General features: G+C 41.6%; 1 protein-coding gene across 2 annotated transcripts in view; it reads right to left on the bottom strand.

The window, feature by feature from the left end:
* Positions 1-16891, bottom strand: part of CERS6 (ceramide synthase 6) — a 58174-nt gene that overhangs the window by 23647 nt on the left and 17636 nt on the right. For both annotated transcript variants that reach the window (XM_053471152.1, XM_053471153.1), the window contains exons 2-4: positions 8148-8253; positions 6802-6932; positions 393-450 (exon numbers count right to left, since the gene is read on the bottom strand). In XM_053471152.1, coding sequence (XP_053327127.1) covers positions 393-450; positions 6802-6932; positions 8148-8253 — 295 coding nt within the window. The remainder of the gene's footprint in view (positions 1-392; positions 451-6801; positions 6933-8147; positions 8254-16891) is intronic.

Genomic DNA, 16891 nt, shown 5'->3' with positions numbered 1-16891 from the left:
CACCTGATAGGTTTGACTAAATCAGAATATTTGGCATGTATTACCCCCCCATGTAAGAAATGGGTTAACTGTTTCTTTAATGGGTAATTTTCTATTGCCCCTCTAAAGACTAAAGCTGGAGGTGGGCTTGTTTAAAATACAGAGAGCGGTTTGTTTTACTGTCAATAAAATGCAAAAATCCCAGCTTATTTTAAAATTCCAAAGAAGATATGGTTGCTTAGCAACTTTAAAATACCAATTACAATTATGGATCAATCTTTTAGCACACCGTAGACTTTTGATTTATTGTAAGTATATAATCAGTATATCAACAGTATATAGACATATAAACATTTACACATTGCATTTTTTACAACCGTGTGAAACTATTGGACAATAATGTTTACACCTACCGTTTGTAGGTACCGGACTCCATATGTAAACATATAGAGGTTAAATGTAAACTTCCACCTGTAGGGAGTACAATAAATACATCAGTTTTGTGCCTCTCAAAATAGTAGTTTGTCAAAGAAAATGACAACATAATCATTAAAATGTGGAAAAGATGATGGAATTCACATTGAGGTGGCTTTCAATACATGTATAATGATTAAACGTAAACTTTCATTCGTTTTGTGCTTCTCAAAATAGCAGTTTGTCAAAGGAAATGACAACATAATCATTGAGGTGATGATGTCATCACATCAAGTGCTTGACATCAAGGAAGCGCTGCTTCCCCAGGGCTCCAAGTTCTTATTTTTAAAGCTCCCCTGTGGTCACATCCACTTCATGCCCAAGTGCCACCGACTCTTGCATGCCCTCTGCTCAATTCAGACCGTTTTAACGTCTAACCAGCATTAACGCCACTCCTATTCTCATCTCCTGATCCCCACCACAACCCAAAAAGAGGGAAAATACTGACTGCCAACCCTGGGAAGTTTCCAGCTATTCCACCCTATAATGTTTAATGTCTACCCTCAAATACAAGGTATATATAATGCAAACCTCAGGATCATATGGACACCACTCTGTACTATAAGAACACTTCCACCTCTCTGCTTCATCGGAATCAAATACCATAAGAATTTGGTCGGTTTCCTATCCTGTCTGAACCTGAATCAACAATTAACTTACCCGTAGGATACATTATTAGAAAAAAATAATCACCCTGACAACATGAAAAGCAGAAAAGGAGAAACAAAGACTTATGATTGAGTGAGGCGAAAATAACAGGTTTCAGATGAAAATTCTGAGCTTTCACCTTCATTTTCATTTGCTTCAATTGGGGCTACCTCCTCCTTTTTGGACGTTTGTGCAAATGAACAAATTCAACAGAGTACAAGAGGAAACAATGACATCATAAGCACAGACCTCACTCACCCTCACTTGCATATGCTTTAAGATGTCTCTAATGCTTTTATTAGAACATGGGATATATGAAAGAATAGTTAGTGAAATATAACAGCTTAGTCATATGCAATACTGTTATTCTATTCTACAGATTTCCCATGAAATATAACACTCTTGTAAGCAGTATGCTCGCATTAAAATATATATATGAACATTTGGGCTCCTGTTAAATAAGTTCTTAAAATTTGCCATATGCACATATTGATGCAACAGTTTCCGTTCACTGTGACTCTTGGGTACGCAATAAAAACCTGTTTCTTAAAATTATTTAACTAGTGGCGAGCTGCAAGGCTCTGCATGTACAGCCATATGTTCATAGAATGAAGAAAACTCACTATCTTCACCTCCAGCCTTAACATTCATTATTTTCCAGATGACAGTTCTTGGTAAATTTGCTTTAAAAATTCACAAAAACAGAGAAATGCAATTCGTAGTTATTCGTAGCTGAGTTACACATTCATCGGCAGTTTTTGGGGTCCCCCTGGCCAAGCCGGGGCCCTAAGCAGCTGCTTTATCTGCTTATATGGTAGGATCGACACTGGGTATATTTTTTCCTTTAATATAGCCTGCTAAATATGTCTACGACAGACGAAAGACCATAATGACTGTGTGATTCATTTAGCAATACAACGTCAGAGCCCCTGTGGGTCGTGGCAACGTTTCTGGCAAAGCCCAGAGTTTTCACCGGAAAAAAAAAGCTTGATATATTTTCATTACAACCAAGTAAAATAATTAAAGTTCTTGTGAAACAAGGCAGATGTACAAATCTTTTGAGTGATAGTTTTTAATGACTGCATTGCAATAATGTTATGGATATTTAAACCTAACACCATTTGAGACGGTGATTAACATAACTCCTAATACTCATTTGAGATGGCAGCAAGGCCTAATAAATAAAGGATGTTACATCAATGGTGTGTCATGTTATTTAATTAACAATCCACTCCATCATACAAAATATGCTATAAAACTGGACATGCCATCTGCTTTTAATAATATGCCACTACGTGATGCTTTAAACCAATTACTAAATTCACATTAAACCTGACTGAATGCCTCCATGCACTGGCATCAGTATGCAAAACCTTTACCATTTAATTTAATTAAACCGGGCCTGGACCTAGCTCAGGCAGAACAAATTCACGTTTATATTGAAGGTTTCAGTTCCAGAGAGATGAACGACGCATTGTGCTTAAAGGTTAGACGATGCTATTTAAAACGTGACTATGAATTGTTTTATGGTATTTCCAGGGTATTATATACAATTTCCTTCATACAATGTATTTATAGAAAATACTATATATAGCTTTAGGCTCCTTCCTTTAATGCTTGTATGTAATATGTCATTAATATAAATAAAGTGCTGCTAGGCGAACTGCTGCTTACAATTTACAACAGTGTTCAATTTACATGGACTCAACATACTGAACTCCACAGGGGGGCCGGAATGGGCTATAGTGGGCCCTGACCGGTGTGCAGAGGAGGGGCAGGCTTTTGGCGGGAATTTAGGGATTTAAGGGGAGGAGTTGGGGCTAGGTTATTTAATTGGTTTCCCGGGCTTGGGAGCCAGTTTTAGAAAGCATACCTGGGTTGCGTGTCCCTCCCTCCCCTAATTGTTAGATTTCTGGGAAGTTGTGTGTGGAGTTTTGTCACAGTCTAAGGGACAGCAGCTTGCCAGGTATCCGGGGGGTTAATGTGGTGGAAAAAGATGGAGCTTGGAGCCTCAGGTCTAGGTGGAGGCATCGGGTTATGTCCCTTCCTTAATGGATATTTGGCTCTCATACCAGGGATACTTGGCAAGCTTAGTGGGTTTGTTGTATATATTTATGTGTTTTTGTTTTTGAGTCATAGTCTTTGTTAACGTACCTATGTTTATTGTTTTCAGGTTTTGGCGTGACAATGGCTCCAATAAATAACAACGTAATTTAGTGTTGTGCTTTCATTATTGGGGTAAGTAGGGGGTAAGCCTAGCCCGGAATTCGAGACTAAAACTGTCAAGCCATTCACACTTACATCATACCTATGTTTTAGACTAATGACATCATTATTATTTGATTTGTCCACTATGGTTAATGCTGTCCCTCATTCCTTTCCATTTGAACAACCTAGCATTCTAGATAGCTGCATACTGTACTGTTTAGGGCACTATGCAGTATATATGCTGATAAAATGATGCATCGTATACGATGTTCAATTCCCAAGAAAATTGTATACCCTACCTGAAATCAGGATCAAGTTAATTTAGATTTAATTTGAAATTTAGTTTAATCATGCATTATTTGATTTTACATCACCTTTTTTCTGGAACCCAACCTTATGCAAATGTAAGGTCTGTCCTTAATGATATTGATGCTTTATTATCATTAATATTACCTTTTATTTATTAAGCACCAACAAATTACGCACTGGTGTATAATTTTAATGGGGCAGTTAACACACATAACAAATATACATACAGACACATCAGGAGAGGAGAACCTTGCCTGTGAATCTGGAAGTATTGACCTTTCTGGGCATTCTTACTATTTTTTATTAAATGTATGTAATTTTTTAGCATTGAATAAACCAACTAAATAGAAGCTGTTCTATTAGTTTGTACAATAAATTGCCCCAATCACTTTATGACTTTGTAATCCGTTTTAATGACATTCACTAGCGAAAGATAATAACATTGTTCTGGCCTTTTTTTATTTTTTGCTCTAGTGCCCGATGCATAAACCCAGCTCTTAGATAAGAGAGCTTTTGCTTTATGTTTAATGAGTTTTCTTTTAACTTTTCATTGTCAAAAATGGCTAATCCCATTTCTTGTTCTGCGACATCCACAACTCAATTGGTATATTATGAAATGTCTATATAAAATGATTGTTTTTATTGCATTGCAGAACTTGGCATTCAAGCAAGCATATCATTCAATGCTCAGTATTTACAGAGATTATTATTCGACTACTTTGTTCTGAAAATTCATTATCTTGCCTGCATTATTATTATGGTCTGAATTCAAGAATTGTCATTATGTGCATTGTCCTCTTTTTGAGCATAGGGCACTTCCTGAGGATTTTTGCCATTTACGTAAAGAAGCTACATAATTAATAAAAGTTGAAAATTACTTAAATCCACGTTTCCTTTTTGTACTGATCAAAATAATGACAAAAAAATAATTTCCAATTTGGCTAAAAAAAAGAGGTTAGGCATTAATCTATGACTCAATAGGTAGCCAGAAAAATCCATGGATCAACAACTTTTCAATTATGTTGTGCACCCCTCTATAGTTTATTCTGAAAAACCTCCGCAATACCTGTGGTCACCAACTTCGTAGACAGTGCATTCCAGAGCTTTACAGCCCTCACTGTGAGAAATGTCTTTCTCTGTTTAAAATGTAACCATGACTTCTATATTAACTATGAAGACGTGTTTAAATTAACCCCTTAAGGACAATGGGCGGTCCCTAAACCCATTGAAAACAATGCATTTTGAGCCCGTACATGTACGGGCTTTGTCATTAAGGGGTTAATATTGGTTAACAGCTCACACTGAGTCCTTAGCTATATGTTCATATTTCCAACATATACGGTTACTTTAATATTTACTCTGAATATTAGAGAAACAATACGAACATACAAATGCTTAAAACTTTAATAACCCCAAATTTCTAGTCTTTACCAATAAAATTAGACATTTTTAAATAACTTTCATTAAACTAATCCCACTGATACCATAGTTTCAAGGCTTGAAAACAGCAAGCTGTGAACTGGAGTAAATTTTACATATAATACATTTTATAACCACAATATATTATGCTGGTGCTTATCAATGACAGCCGATGTACTATGGTAATAATAATAAGCTATGCAATAAATTCTACAGCAAATATTTCATCGCATGTGGAAGTGGCACAACTGAATTATAAATCATGGAAAAAAAACTGATTGTGCAAAATGAGATCTAAAATATTTCTAGATGGAAATGTATTGTGGTGAGATTAAAGTAACATCAGTTTTATTTTGGTAAAAGAGAAAGTTTTAAAAAATAAAGAAATCCTTTGCTTGAATAAGTATTCAACCACCACACTTAATATTCGGAAGAGCTCAATTTTGGCAGCATCTGAATGTTACTTGTGGACTGTAATTTTCAGATAGTGCCGCAAGATCTCAATGGGATTGACATCAAAATGTATTTTAACTGAACTTTAGTAATATCGGAGAATTGGTAAGGAGTCAGAATACTTTTGTAAGGCACTATAGGTACATCTGGCAGGCAATTTATTTAGTAGTCGGGTTTGTAACGAATGTTGAAGGTTTTTATTAAAAGACACTCAGATGTGGTAAGTTGCTATTGTTTTATGTAATAGCCAGTAAGCTATAAGCTCTCCTTTAACTGACTGAATATTATTATTATTATTATTATTATTATTATTATTATTATTTCTTTTACTGTATAGAAGTCAAACGTATTTTTAGTATTCAACATGATACAGATAACATGGTACAATAACTTATTAAACATGCAACTCTCATACTCATACAGCCTTTCTCTGGCCAAATGCCGTGCTACATTGTATAACCACAGGTCATTGGTTCTAACATATTTATAGGATAACAAGCTGTGGGTTAACAATCAAGATAATTCTAAGATATAGAGAAAAATGTCTTGACTATAATATTTTTTAAACAGGGAAAAGAAAAAAGGTTGGTGCGCTAAGCTAGTCACAGGCTCAAATAATACAAATGTATAATACAAGGCCTACCAAACAGGTGTAAGCATGCTGCAAAAAACAGTGTATTGGCTGTACAATGTATACAAAAAACAAAAACTGTCTGCGCTTCTTACCCTAATAAAGTTGGCAACAAATATATAAACATGATATAAAACCTCTCATTTATATCATGTTTATATATTTGTTGCCAACTTTATTAGGGTAAGAAGCGCAGACAGTTTTTGTTTTTTGTATACATTGTACAGCCAATACACTGTTTTTTGCAGCATGCTTACACCTGTTTGGTAGGCCTCGTATTATACATTTGTATTATTTGAGCCTGTGACTAGCTTAGCGCACCGACCTTTTTTCTTTTCCCTGTTTGCACATATTTGAGGTTGTTGGCTCCTCATCAGTCTGGTTGCAGCTTGCTGTCCAGGGGATAATAGGGAGGAGGTTTAATTGCACCTCCCCCAACACATTAATAAGGTTTTGGTAGCAGTATAAACTGCTTTGTGTGCCCACTGTGTAGGAAGTGAGAGTAGGTTCTCACCCTATTGAGAGTGTGCCTTGACGTGGCGGGTGAGCTATAATATTTTTTCCCAGAAATAGAAGGACATGAAAGAGTAACACTGGTTAACACTAGCTGTTTATACATTTTAAAAAATAAGACACAACACAAAAAGGTACTTATTGGCAAAATGAACAAAATAACTCACATGCTTTCACAAAACCGAGTTAAGGTGCTTGGCTTTTCTTGGTTCCTCCTTTGTCGAAACCAGCGCTGGATACTCCGTACGTCCCAGTCCAATTGCTTTGAAAGTCCTTCCAATCTCTTCTCATCAGGATGCTGCAAGGTAATAAAATTAAGACTTTATTATATGAAATATCTACTGGAAAACATAGACAATGTGGGATGCTAAATATAAGATCACCAAATAACGTATTACTTAATAAAAGCCTGGAATAAAATGCACTTTGTGTTTTTTTCATGATGTATATTGTTTAATAAAAGCATTATTATTTGGCCTATATGATTTGTTTCTACATAGTCAGCATTTTAATATCACACCAAATAGACTACATTGGAGGCCTGGTCTGTCTTCAAACATAAATGGACCTGAGGCAATCTTTCTCCTGTGGGCCCCCAGCCAATGGACTATGGGGACTGTTGAGGGGCCCAAGGGATGCTGGTTATGACTCAAATACACCTACCCCATTTTGCTGTGGTAAACCTGGCCCTGTTGGCTGTCTTGCCTGGGATTACATTGTGGCACCGAGCATTCGTCATAATGTCAACATGTTTTTTGGGAGTATATTTTAGGCTCCATGAAACAGGGCAGCACATTTAACTAAATATTTGCAAAATTATGTGAGAACATATCTGCGCAAGCAAATATATATTTTTTTAAATTACCAACACCGCATGTAAGCAGAAGTCAGTTGGAAACTTAATTCATAATTACTAGCTATAGTCAGTGCATAGTATACAAGAACTATAAAACTCCATTTATTAGGTAAATCATAGACTGACGGATCCTGCAATTAAAAACAGAGTGATCATTAATTGAAGGTTTTCCCCAAAATGTTAATATAATTACAATTCAACATATGATCTCATTGAGCTTGTAGCAAAATGCCCTCTAGAAAATATTAAAGCAATTTCTGCACCTTTGGAAGCTTAACGATGACTTTAGACCCCTGGTTCAGGCTTCAACATATGCAAAGAATGGCATGGTCAGAACACTGCATACATTTTACTGAAATCATTCAGGATTATTAATACAACACCGTGGAAAATGTCAGCCTTTTTTTGGTGACTATGAGAAAAAAATACCAAGCTTTGGGAAGAAAATAGCCATTAAGGTCTATTTACTAAGGCAGAGTTGATAGGAGAATTGTTTTCTTGACGGCGCTATACATGAAGAGTCAACCCTGTGAGCGTCTGCTGTAGGAAGAGCTTGGCCATAGTGATAAAGACAGGTCCCAAATCATCATTTTTCCAATAAAGACACACTCTTATGATATAAATATGATTATTTCCATAATAAAATGATAGGCATACCTTTGTGATTGCAGTGAAGACTTTTTCCAAAATAGCATTATGCTGGGCTTTCTGTGGTCCACTGGCTTGAATTTTCAGAGCCAAAGCACAAGGTTTTGCTATAAACCTACAAACGTGAATACAAAATATATTATTACTCGGCTAAAAAAACATCAAAATCCCCAAAAAAAATTTTTTAATCTGTTTTAATGTAAATCTTTGGAAGGTAGTAGTCAACCCTAGTGGTGCTAGAAGACCTTTTAAAAAGGGGTTCTAAAGCTGGGTGACTTTAGCTCTACTCTTAGACTGCTTGGTTCTACTTATCGTGCATGGTTTCTTATGAAAAATTCTAATACAAAAACTGTTGATCTAGGAAATAAAAGAGCCTTCCTCTTCTTGATCAAGACAATTAATTACTTGGAAATGTTGAACATCATTGACATGTTGACTCATTCTATAATCTATTTCATTGACTATGTAACTGCGATAGTTCTGGCAAAAACTGTTGTTTCTTTACCTAAACTAAGCAACATGTGTTACAGTATGCTGAGATTGTGGATACTACAAATGATTAACAGTATGAATAGCATAAGGTATTGACAAGGTGGATAGGAGGAATCTAATATTAGATCTACAGAGAGAAATAGCTGGAAGCAAAAAGGAGCACATGAAAGGTCAGTATCAATAAATTCCACTGTATCTTTTTATGCTGAACTGAGCAATGACGTAATTGGAGTCGGGAGATTTGCTCTGCTACAAACGATAATCAATTGTGCTTAAAGGAAAACTGTCTAAATTATAGTTCCAGTATAAATAACTTTACATAAAACTAATTATAGCTTATGTTTCGTCAATTAGTGTGATTGTTTTGGAGAGATTTTTTTTTACAATTTTTATATCATTGAAGCTGTGTTTGAGAGTGGCAAGAGACAGTATTCTCTTCTCAGTTTCTCTCCCTTGTCCTCATCCCACAGTTATAGAAAGTTATAGAAAGTTTCTATATAATATATATATATATATATATATAGTGATATATTATAAGGTCAATACAACCTATTTTAATCTATAAACATAATTATTTAGTGCACCGTAAAATACTGATCTGCCTCAAAAAATATTTCTACAGCATTGGAAATATATTTCCTTCCAGGTATAGTGATAAATCCTCCCCATCTCTATATGACCTGGGATTTTTCCCCATGGAGACCCCCATCATTCCTACCCCTTCCACAGCGGGTTCAGATTCAGATTTCAGCGAAAGTAGACAGAAACTGCAGATACAGGCTCAATGACATCATGACGCACGCAACAACTCTCTTTCCTGAAATGTCACATTTCTCATTACATAAAGTCACATGAAATAATAGTCATGAAGCCCGGAACACGCATGTAACATCACGTTCAGTAACATTTCTGAGCTTCTGCCTTCCTCAACAGACCAGACCATACTGGGCCAGCTCTCCCTTGGGGATATGAACCAGCAGTCCTTCCTAAAATCTAACCAGAAATTACCAGCACCCCACTGGCAATATCATAAAGTCAGGGTGCTGTTGTGGTGAAATAACAAAGATATAACCCATACTAATGTAATGGCTATGATTCATCATTCTGAAAATAGCATATTTTGCTCCAACTATAAAAAATAAATTAAAAAAAATATATATTTTTGAATAATCTGATACTAATAATAAAATATGGTTGGAGTTTCTCTTTTATACTGTTGCAAAAACATAACTCTAGAAATACAAAGAATGTTCTTAATACTGATATGTGCATACTTGCCCTCCTGCTCATGGGAGAAATCGTAATAAACGGAAATATGCTATTTTATAAAACAGGAGCATAAGGAACTACAGAAGAGATTAGGCTCACATCGGGATAATTGTGCACCCAATTTCTCCAAATGCTAAAATTTCTGGTACATTGAGCCTGTGAATGACAAAATTATATTTCAAAACCTTACTGTATATATAACTGTTTGTCAAAATGCTGAAAACCCTTTTGGTGCAGCTGTTCAACTTTAGATTCCAACCTTTAATTAAGTCGGATTAAAGCAACAGTCTGTTCCAAGCTGTGTCTTTGAGTTCTCTGTCTCTCAGGAATTAAATTGGCAAGTATTAATCTGAGTTGTGCTCCTTTAGTGCAATGCTTTGTACAGTCTCTATAGCACACACACACACACACACACACACACACACACATATATATATATACGTTAGTAATAGGAGTTTTTGTTCATATAGCTTTGTGTCACGCGCGCCGCTGTACTTACCTCTGACGCCAGGGCTGCCTCGCCTGGTCCCGACTCCTCCGTCGCTGCGGTTCCCGCCGTGCGCACACGGCGGTGTCGCGGTCCCGCATCTTCTATCTCTGCTGGGACCGCGTCTGCTCGCCGTGGGCGCGTCAGTGCGTCTCCCTCGCGTACCGAAGGGGACGCGGGTATGACGCGGCGCAGGTCCGCATCGGGCGTACCGCTGCGTACACTGCGTACGCGGCGTACGCAATCTACGCAGCGTGCGCAATCTACGCAGCGTACGCAATCTATGCAGCGTACTCAGCCTGTGCAGCGTACGCGACGTACGCAACGTACGTAGCGTGCGCTACACAGCTGTTTGCAATTACTCTCCTATTTAAACGCCACTTTTCTCCCCTGTCTTCACCCGTTCAAAGTGTAATACTTTTTGGGTGTGCTGATTGCGTTATATTATCTTGAATTCCTTGTGTACCGACCTTTGCCTGTTTTTTGACTACGATTCTCGCTACCTGCCTACGACCTCGGATCTGTTTACCCGTTTTGCTCCTATTCTGCCTGCATCGACCTCGGAAACGTTTGACCTCGCTGCCTGCCTTTGCCCTTTTGATTACGGACTGTATACTGGACTTCTCTACAGTGCTTATCTGCATAGTAGGATCCTTCCTCTCTCCCTGACCCCGTGACAGTTTTGAACGGGTCGAAACATGGATCCCGCGGATATGGCGCGGTTGCAAGCCCGCCAAGACCTACAGGACCAGCGTCTGGCGGCGCAAGCCACCCAGCTACAGTCCCTGGAACAGAAGGTGGATGCCATGACGGACTTGTTGCGTTCTTTGACGTCTCTCCCAACTGTGGGAACACCCCATCACAGAGACGCTCATCACGAGGACACAGGTGCTGTTGCCAGGCTCCCTCTGCCAGACAAATATTCTGGAGATCCGAAGGAATGCCGTGGCTTCCTTAATCAATGCATGCTCCACTTCCGAAATCACCCCCAGGCGTTCCAGACATCCTCCAAGAGGGTCTCATTCGTCATTTCGCTGCTCAAAGGTGATGCCTTACTGTGGGCTTCTCCCCTCGTGGAGCAAGATTCCTATCTCCTCGAGGACTGCCCCGCTTTCATGGAAGCCGTACGGACTGTTTTCGATGCGCCAGGTCGTAAAGAAACAGCGGAGTCTTCACTGCTTGACATCCAACAAGGCCGCAAAACCTTGGCTCAGTATACGGTGGAATTCCGCACCCTGGCCCATGAAACCAACTGGGAAGAGGGCGCTCTCAAAGCAGCCTTCCGACGAGGCCTCAATGAGAAGATCAAAGACGCCCTCGTCTTCCATGATACCCCTGCGGATCTTGAGGATCTCATAGCCCTTTGTCTCAGAGTGGATAAACGTATCCAAGAAAGGGCGAACGAACACTCCCGTGGGAAAAGACCAGTACCGCTCGCCTCCGGCTACACAAGGCCTTCGGCTGCCACATCTTCCTCCTTCGTGGTCGACGAACCCATGGAAATAGGGACAGTGCGCCACCTCACTGAGGCCGAAAAGAAACACAGACGGACACAGGGGCTCTGTCTATACTGTGGCCGAGCTGATCACCTGTTGTCCTCCTGTCCCAGCAAACCAGTAAAAGACAACGCTTAGGTTGCACCGGAGAAGGCAACCTAAGCACACGTCCTTTTTCTTCTCCTCCCACTACACGCCTGACGGTGCCCGTCTCCATCCGTTGGGAGGAACACGTTGTAGCCACCCGCGCATTCATAGATTCCGGGGCTGCGGGCATATTCATGGATCTCCAGTGGGCGAAGGAGCAGCACATACCGCTTCGTACCAAGACAGCTCCCTCACTGGTCGCTTCCGTTGATGGCTCACTTCTGGGATCAGGACTCGTGACACAGGAAACCGTACCTCTGACCCTACTGGTAGGGGTAACCCACCAGGAACAGCTCACGTTTGAGATAATCAAGTCTCCTCATGCCCCTCTAATCTTGGGACATCCCTGGCTGCGACAGCACAACCCACACATCGATTGGGTAAAAGGAGACATACTAGCGTGGAGCAATTACTGTCAAGAGTCTTGTGTCATGCCTTGTCGACGACTCAATCTCGTCCTCGAGATCACACCCACAGATCCCAAAACCATAGTACCTAGACACTACTGGGATTATCTGGATGTATTCTCCAAAAAAGATGCGGAGAGGCTACCACCACACCGTTCCTACGATTGTGCTATCGATCTGTTGCCTGGAACCGATCCGCCACGGGGACGTACTTATCCCCTCTCCGAACCGGAGAACAAAGCTCTGGAACGTTATATCCAAGAAAGCCTGGAGAAAGGCTTCATCCGCCCATCCTCTTCTCCTGCTGGAGCTGGATTTTTCTTCGTGGCCAAGAAAGAGGGTTCCCTACGGCCATGCATCGATTATAGGGGGTTAAACCGTATCACCATAAAAAACCGGTACCCCCTTCCTCTCATCACAGAGATTTACGACCTCCTGAAAGGAGCCAAATACTTCACAAAGCTAGACCTCAGGGGTGCTTACAATCTGATCCGTATCAAGTCCGGGCATGAATGGAAAACGGCCTTCAACACCCGCTTCGGGCACTATGAATATAAAGTCATGCCCTTCGGGTTATGCAACGCTCCTGCAGTATTTCAGTCCTTCATAAATGACGTCTTCAGGGACATGCTCTTATCTCATGTCATCGTGTATTTGGACGATATTCTCGTTTATTCTCCAACACTCGAAAAACATCGACACCACCTACGAGCTGTTCTACAAAGACTAAGGGAGAACGGGTTGTATGCCAAGGCTGAAAAATGCTTATTCGAGAAGACACGTCTACCCTTCCTTGGCTATATCGTCTCCTCCGAAGGACTTCACATGGATCCTGCCAAACTCGAGGCCATCACAGCCTGGCCCCTCCCTAGAACACTCAAAGCCGTCCAAAGGTTCCTGGGCTTTGCTAATTATTACAGGCGATTCATCAGAAACTACGCTACCATAGCAGCCCCTATTACCGCCTTGACGAAAAAAGGAGCCGATCCGTCTCAGTGGTCCACACACGCCCGACAGGCGTTCGAACGGCTAAAACAAGCTTTTGTCTCAGCTCCCCTGTTACGTCGGCCGGATCCTACCAAACAGTTTCTCCTGGAAGTAGATGCATCCGAAACCGGAGCAGGGGCTGTCCTATCACAACGCCATGATCAAACCACAAAATATCATCCATGTGCCTTCTTTTCTAAGGGTTTCTCCGCAGCCGAACGGAATTACGACGTCGGTAACCGTGAACTCCTAGCCATCAAAATGGCACTTGAGGAGTGGCGCCATCTTCTAGAGGGTACAGAACAACCCGTGATCATCCTAACAGACCACAAGAACCTGCTGTATATCGAGAACGCCAAGAGATTAAGCCCTCGACAAGCACGGTGGTCGCTATTTTTCAACCGGTTCAATTACTATATCACCTACAGACCAGGCTCCAAAAACATCAAAGCTGATGCCCTCTCTAGACAACACGATAACCACAGGGATCAGCACATCAACGAACCCATCATTCCATCCACACGTCTTGTTGCCAGTCTGTCCATACGCACGATGAGCAGGATCCGTATGTCCCAAAGGGCCATCCCGCCTTCTGAACGTCCTCCTCCGGGACGCCTCTACGTTCCTCCCGGTCTTCGTACGGATGTTCTTCACTGGGGACATAAATCCTTCCTCGCTGGTCATTCTGGGTTCCGGAAGACAGAATACCGCATCCGCAGGTCATTCTGGTGGCCATCACTCACCAGAGACGTCCGAACATATCTGGCCGCCTGTCACACCTGTGCATGCCAGAAGACCTCTCGGAGTCGACCTCAAGGTCTCCTGCATCCTCTTCCCGTTCCCACGGCTCCCTGGACACACGTGTCGATGGACTTTATCGTGGATCTCCCCAAATCACAGGGTAACACGACTGTCTTGGTGGTCGTCGACCGTTTTTCCAAGCAAGCTCATTTCGTCGCCTTACCACGCCTGCCATCCTCTTCACAACTTGCCGATGTTTTTATCAATCACATCGTCCGTCTTCACGGTCTTCCGCTCCACATGGTGTCCGATCGCGGTACACAATTCATATCCCGCTATTGGAGACACCTCTGCCAGAGACTCGGAATACAACTCCACTTATCGACTGCTTATCATCCGCAGACCAATGGACAAACCGAAAAGACTAACCAAACACTCAAACAATACTTGCGAATGTTCAGCAACGATAGCCAGGACAATTGGTCGTCTCTCCTGCCGCTCGCAGAGATGACCTATAATGGCTCTCTGCATGAGTCCATTGGATGTACCCCATTTTTTGCTGCCCTGGGCTATCACCCTGTCATACTGCCTCCTCCGTCTTCTCGTTCCTCGTCCATGGTACCCGCGGTAGACAAGCGTGTATCTGACATGGACGCTCACTGGAAGAAACTCCGGGAGGTTCTCCTGAAAGCCCAACTTCGCTATAAACGCTTTGCTGATGCCAAGAGGACTCCACCTCCGGACTATCAAGTGGGCGACCGTGTCTGGTTATCTACGCGAAACATCCGTTTGCGGCAACCTTCCCGGACCCTGGGGCCTCGTTTTATTGGGCCTTTCCGCGTTCGTGCCAAGCTTAACGACGTGACGGTGTCCCTTGCCTTGCCACCTACCATGCGGATTCCGCGGTCCTTCCATGTCTCCCTGCTGAAACCCTATGTATCCAATCAGTTTACCGTTCCTTTCAAGCCTCCAGCCCCGCTTGCCGTCCATGGTCATGAGGAATACGTCGTCGACAGAATCCTTGATTCACGTAGGGTTCGTAACGGCCTTCAGTATCTCGTGGCTTGGAAGGGGTACGGTCCTGAGGAACGGACGTGGGTGCCCGCTCGCTTCGTTCATGCTCCCCTTCGCGTCGCTCGGTTTCATGCGCTCCACCCTCTTCGTCCGGCTCCGTCTCGCTCGGGACGCGCTCCTGGAGGGGGGGGTACTGTCACGCGCGCCGCTGTACTTACCTCTGACGCCAGGGCTGCCTCGCCTGGTCCCGACTCCTCCGTCGCTGCGGTTCCCGCCGTGCGCACACGGCGGTGTCGCGGTCCCGCATCTTCTATCTCTGCTGGGACCGCGTCTGCTCGCCGTGGGCGCGTCAGTGCGTCTCCCTCGCGTACCGAAGGGGACGCGGGTATGACGCGGCGCAGGTCCGCATCGGGCGTACCGCTGCGTACACTGCGTACGCGGCGTACGCAATCTACGCAGCGTGCGCAATCTACGCAGCGTACGCAATCTATGCAGCGTACTCAGCCTGTGCAGCGTACGCGACGTACGCAACGTACGTAGCGTGCGCTACACAGCTGTTTGCAATTACTCTCCTATTTAAACGCCACTTTTCTCCCCTGTCTTCACCCGTTCAAAGTGTAATACTTTTTGGGTGTGCTGATTGCGTTATATTATCTTGAATTCCTTGTGTACCGACCTTTGCCTGTTTTTTGACTACGATTCTCGCTACCTGCCTACGACCTCGGATCTGTTTACCCGTTTTGCTCCTATTCTGCCTGCATCGACCTCGGAAACGTTTGACCTCGCTGCCTGCCTTTGCCCTTTTGATTACGGACTGTATACTGGACTTCTCTACAGTGCTTATCTGCATAGTAGGATCCTTCCTCTCTCCCTGACCCCGTGACATTTGTAATTCATATGAAATATATGAAATTTATATATATATATATATATATATATATATATATATATATATATATATATATATATATATACATACATATATATATTAGACAGCAAGTAAACATTTTGACCTCAAAATTATAATTTTTACATTTTTGTTGACTATTTACTGCATTGTTATTACTTGAACTACTTGAACTATTTTCAACTCAAATCTCTAAATGCACCCTTACGATACAACCAACATTCTTTTTAACATTCAACTAAACCCTAATGCCTTGTTGACAACTGTAGAAGAAAAAGAAAAAATGTTGAATGTCTCTTTCCCTGACCCATCTGTATTCATGTGTATGGTAATGAATCATTGTTGCTGGGGTGAGTTAGAACATACAATGGAGCCAACGGGAAAATCTCCTTTTATAAACAAATCCACCTACATTGCTTATTTTTAGCGCCAAGCTAAGGAAATGAAGTCATCAAATATATGGACCTTGATGGCTTCTGTTAAGGACGTGGCAGCCGTATATTTCACTTAATGACTCACTGATTTAACATACTGTCAATGGTTCACGATCCCTTTACTGTTATTGAGCCGTCCTTGGGTGACGCATTTTCTGAAACATTTTAATCAACAACAAAAAAGTAACCAAAAAATAAAACAATAAGCTAGAGAGTAGCCCCAATAAGACTTATTCCACCAGTATTACTTTTTTTTAAAAAATAGACGGAAGTGAAAGTAAAGCAAGTACAGAAATGTGTTTATAGAAGTTGATCATTGTTGGCCAAATCCACAAACTAAACAGAATATTGCTACAATGATGGTTTCTTAAT

The sequence above is a fragment of the Spea bombifrons genome, chromosome 7, assembly GCF_027358695.1.
Source record: "Spea bombifrons isolate aSpeBom1 chromosome 7, aSpeBom1.2.pri, whole genome shotgun sequence".
Taxonomy (NCBI): domain Eukaryota; kingdom Metazoa; phylum Chordata; class Amphibia; order Anura; family Pelobatidae; genus Spea; species Spea bombifrons.
The sequence above is the reverse complement of the archived record's forward strand: the minus strand, read 5'-3'. Positions and strand labels throughout refer to the sequence as shown.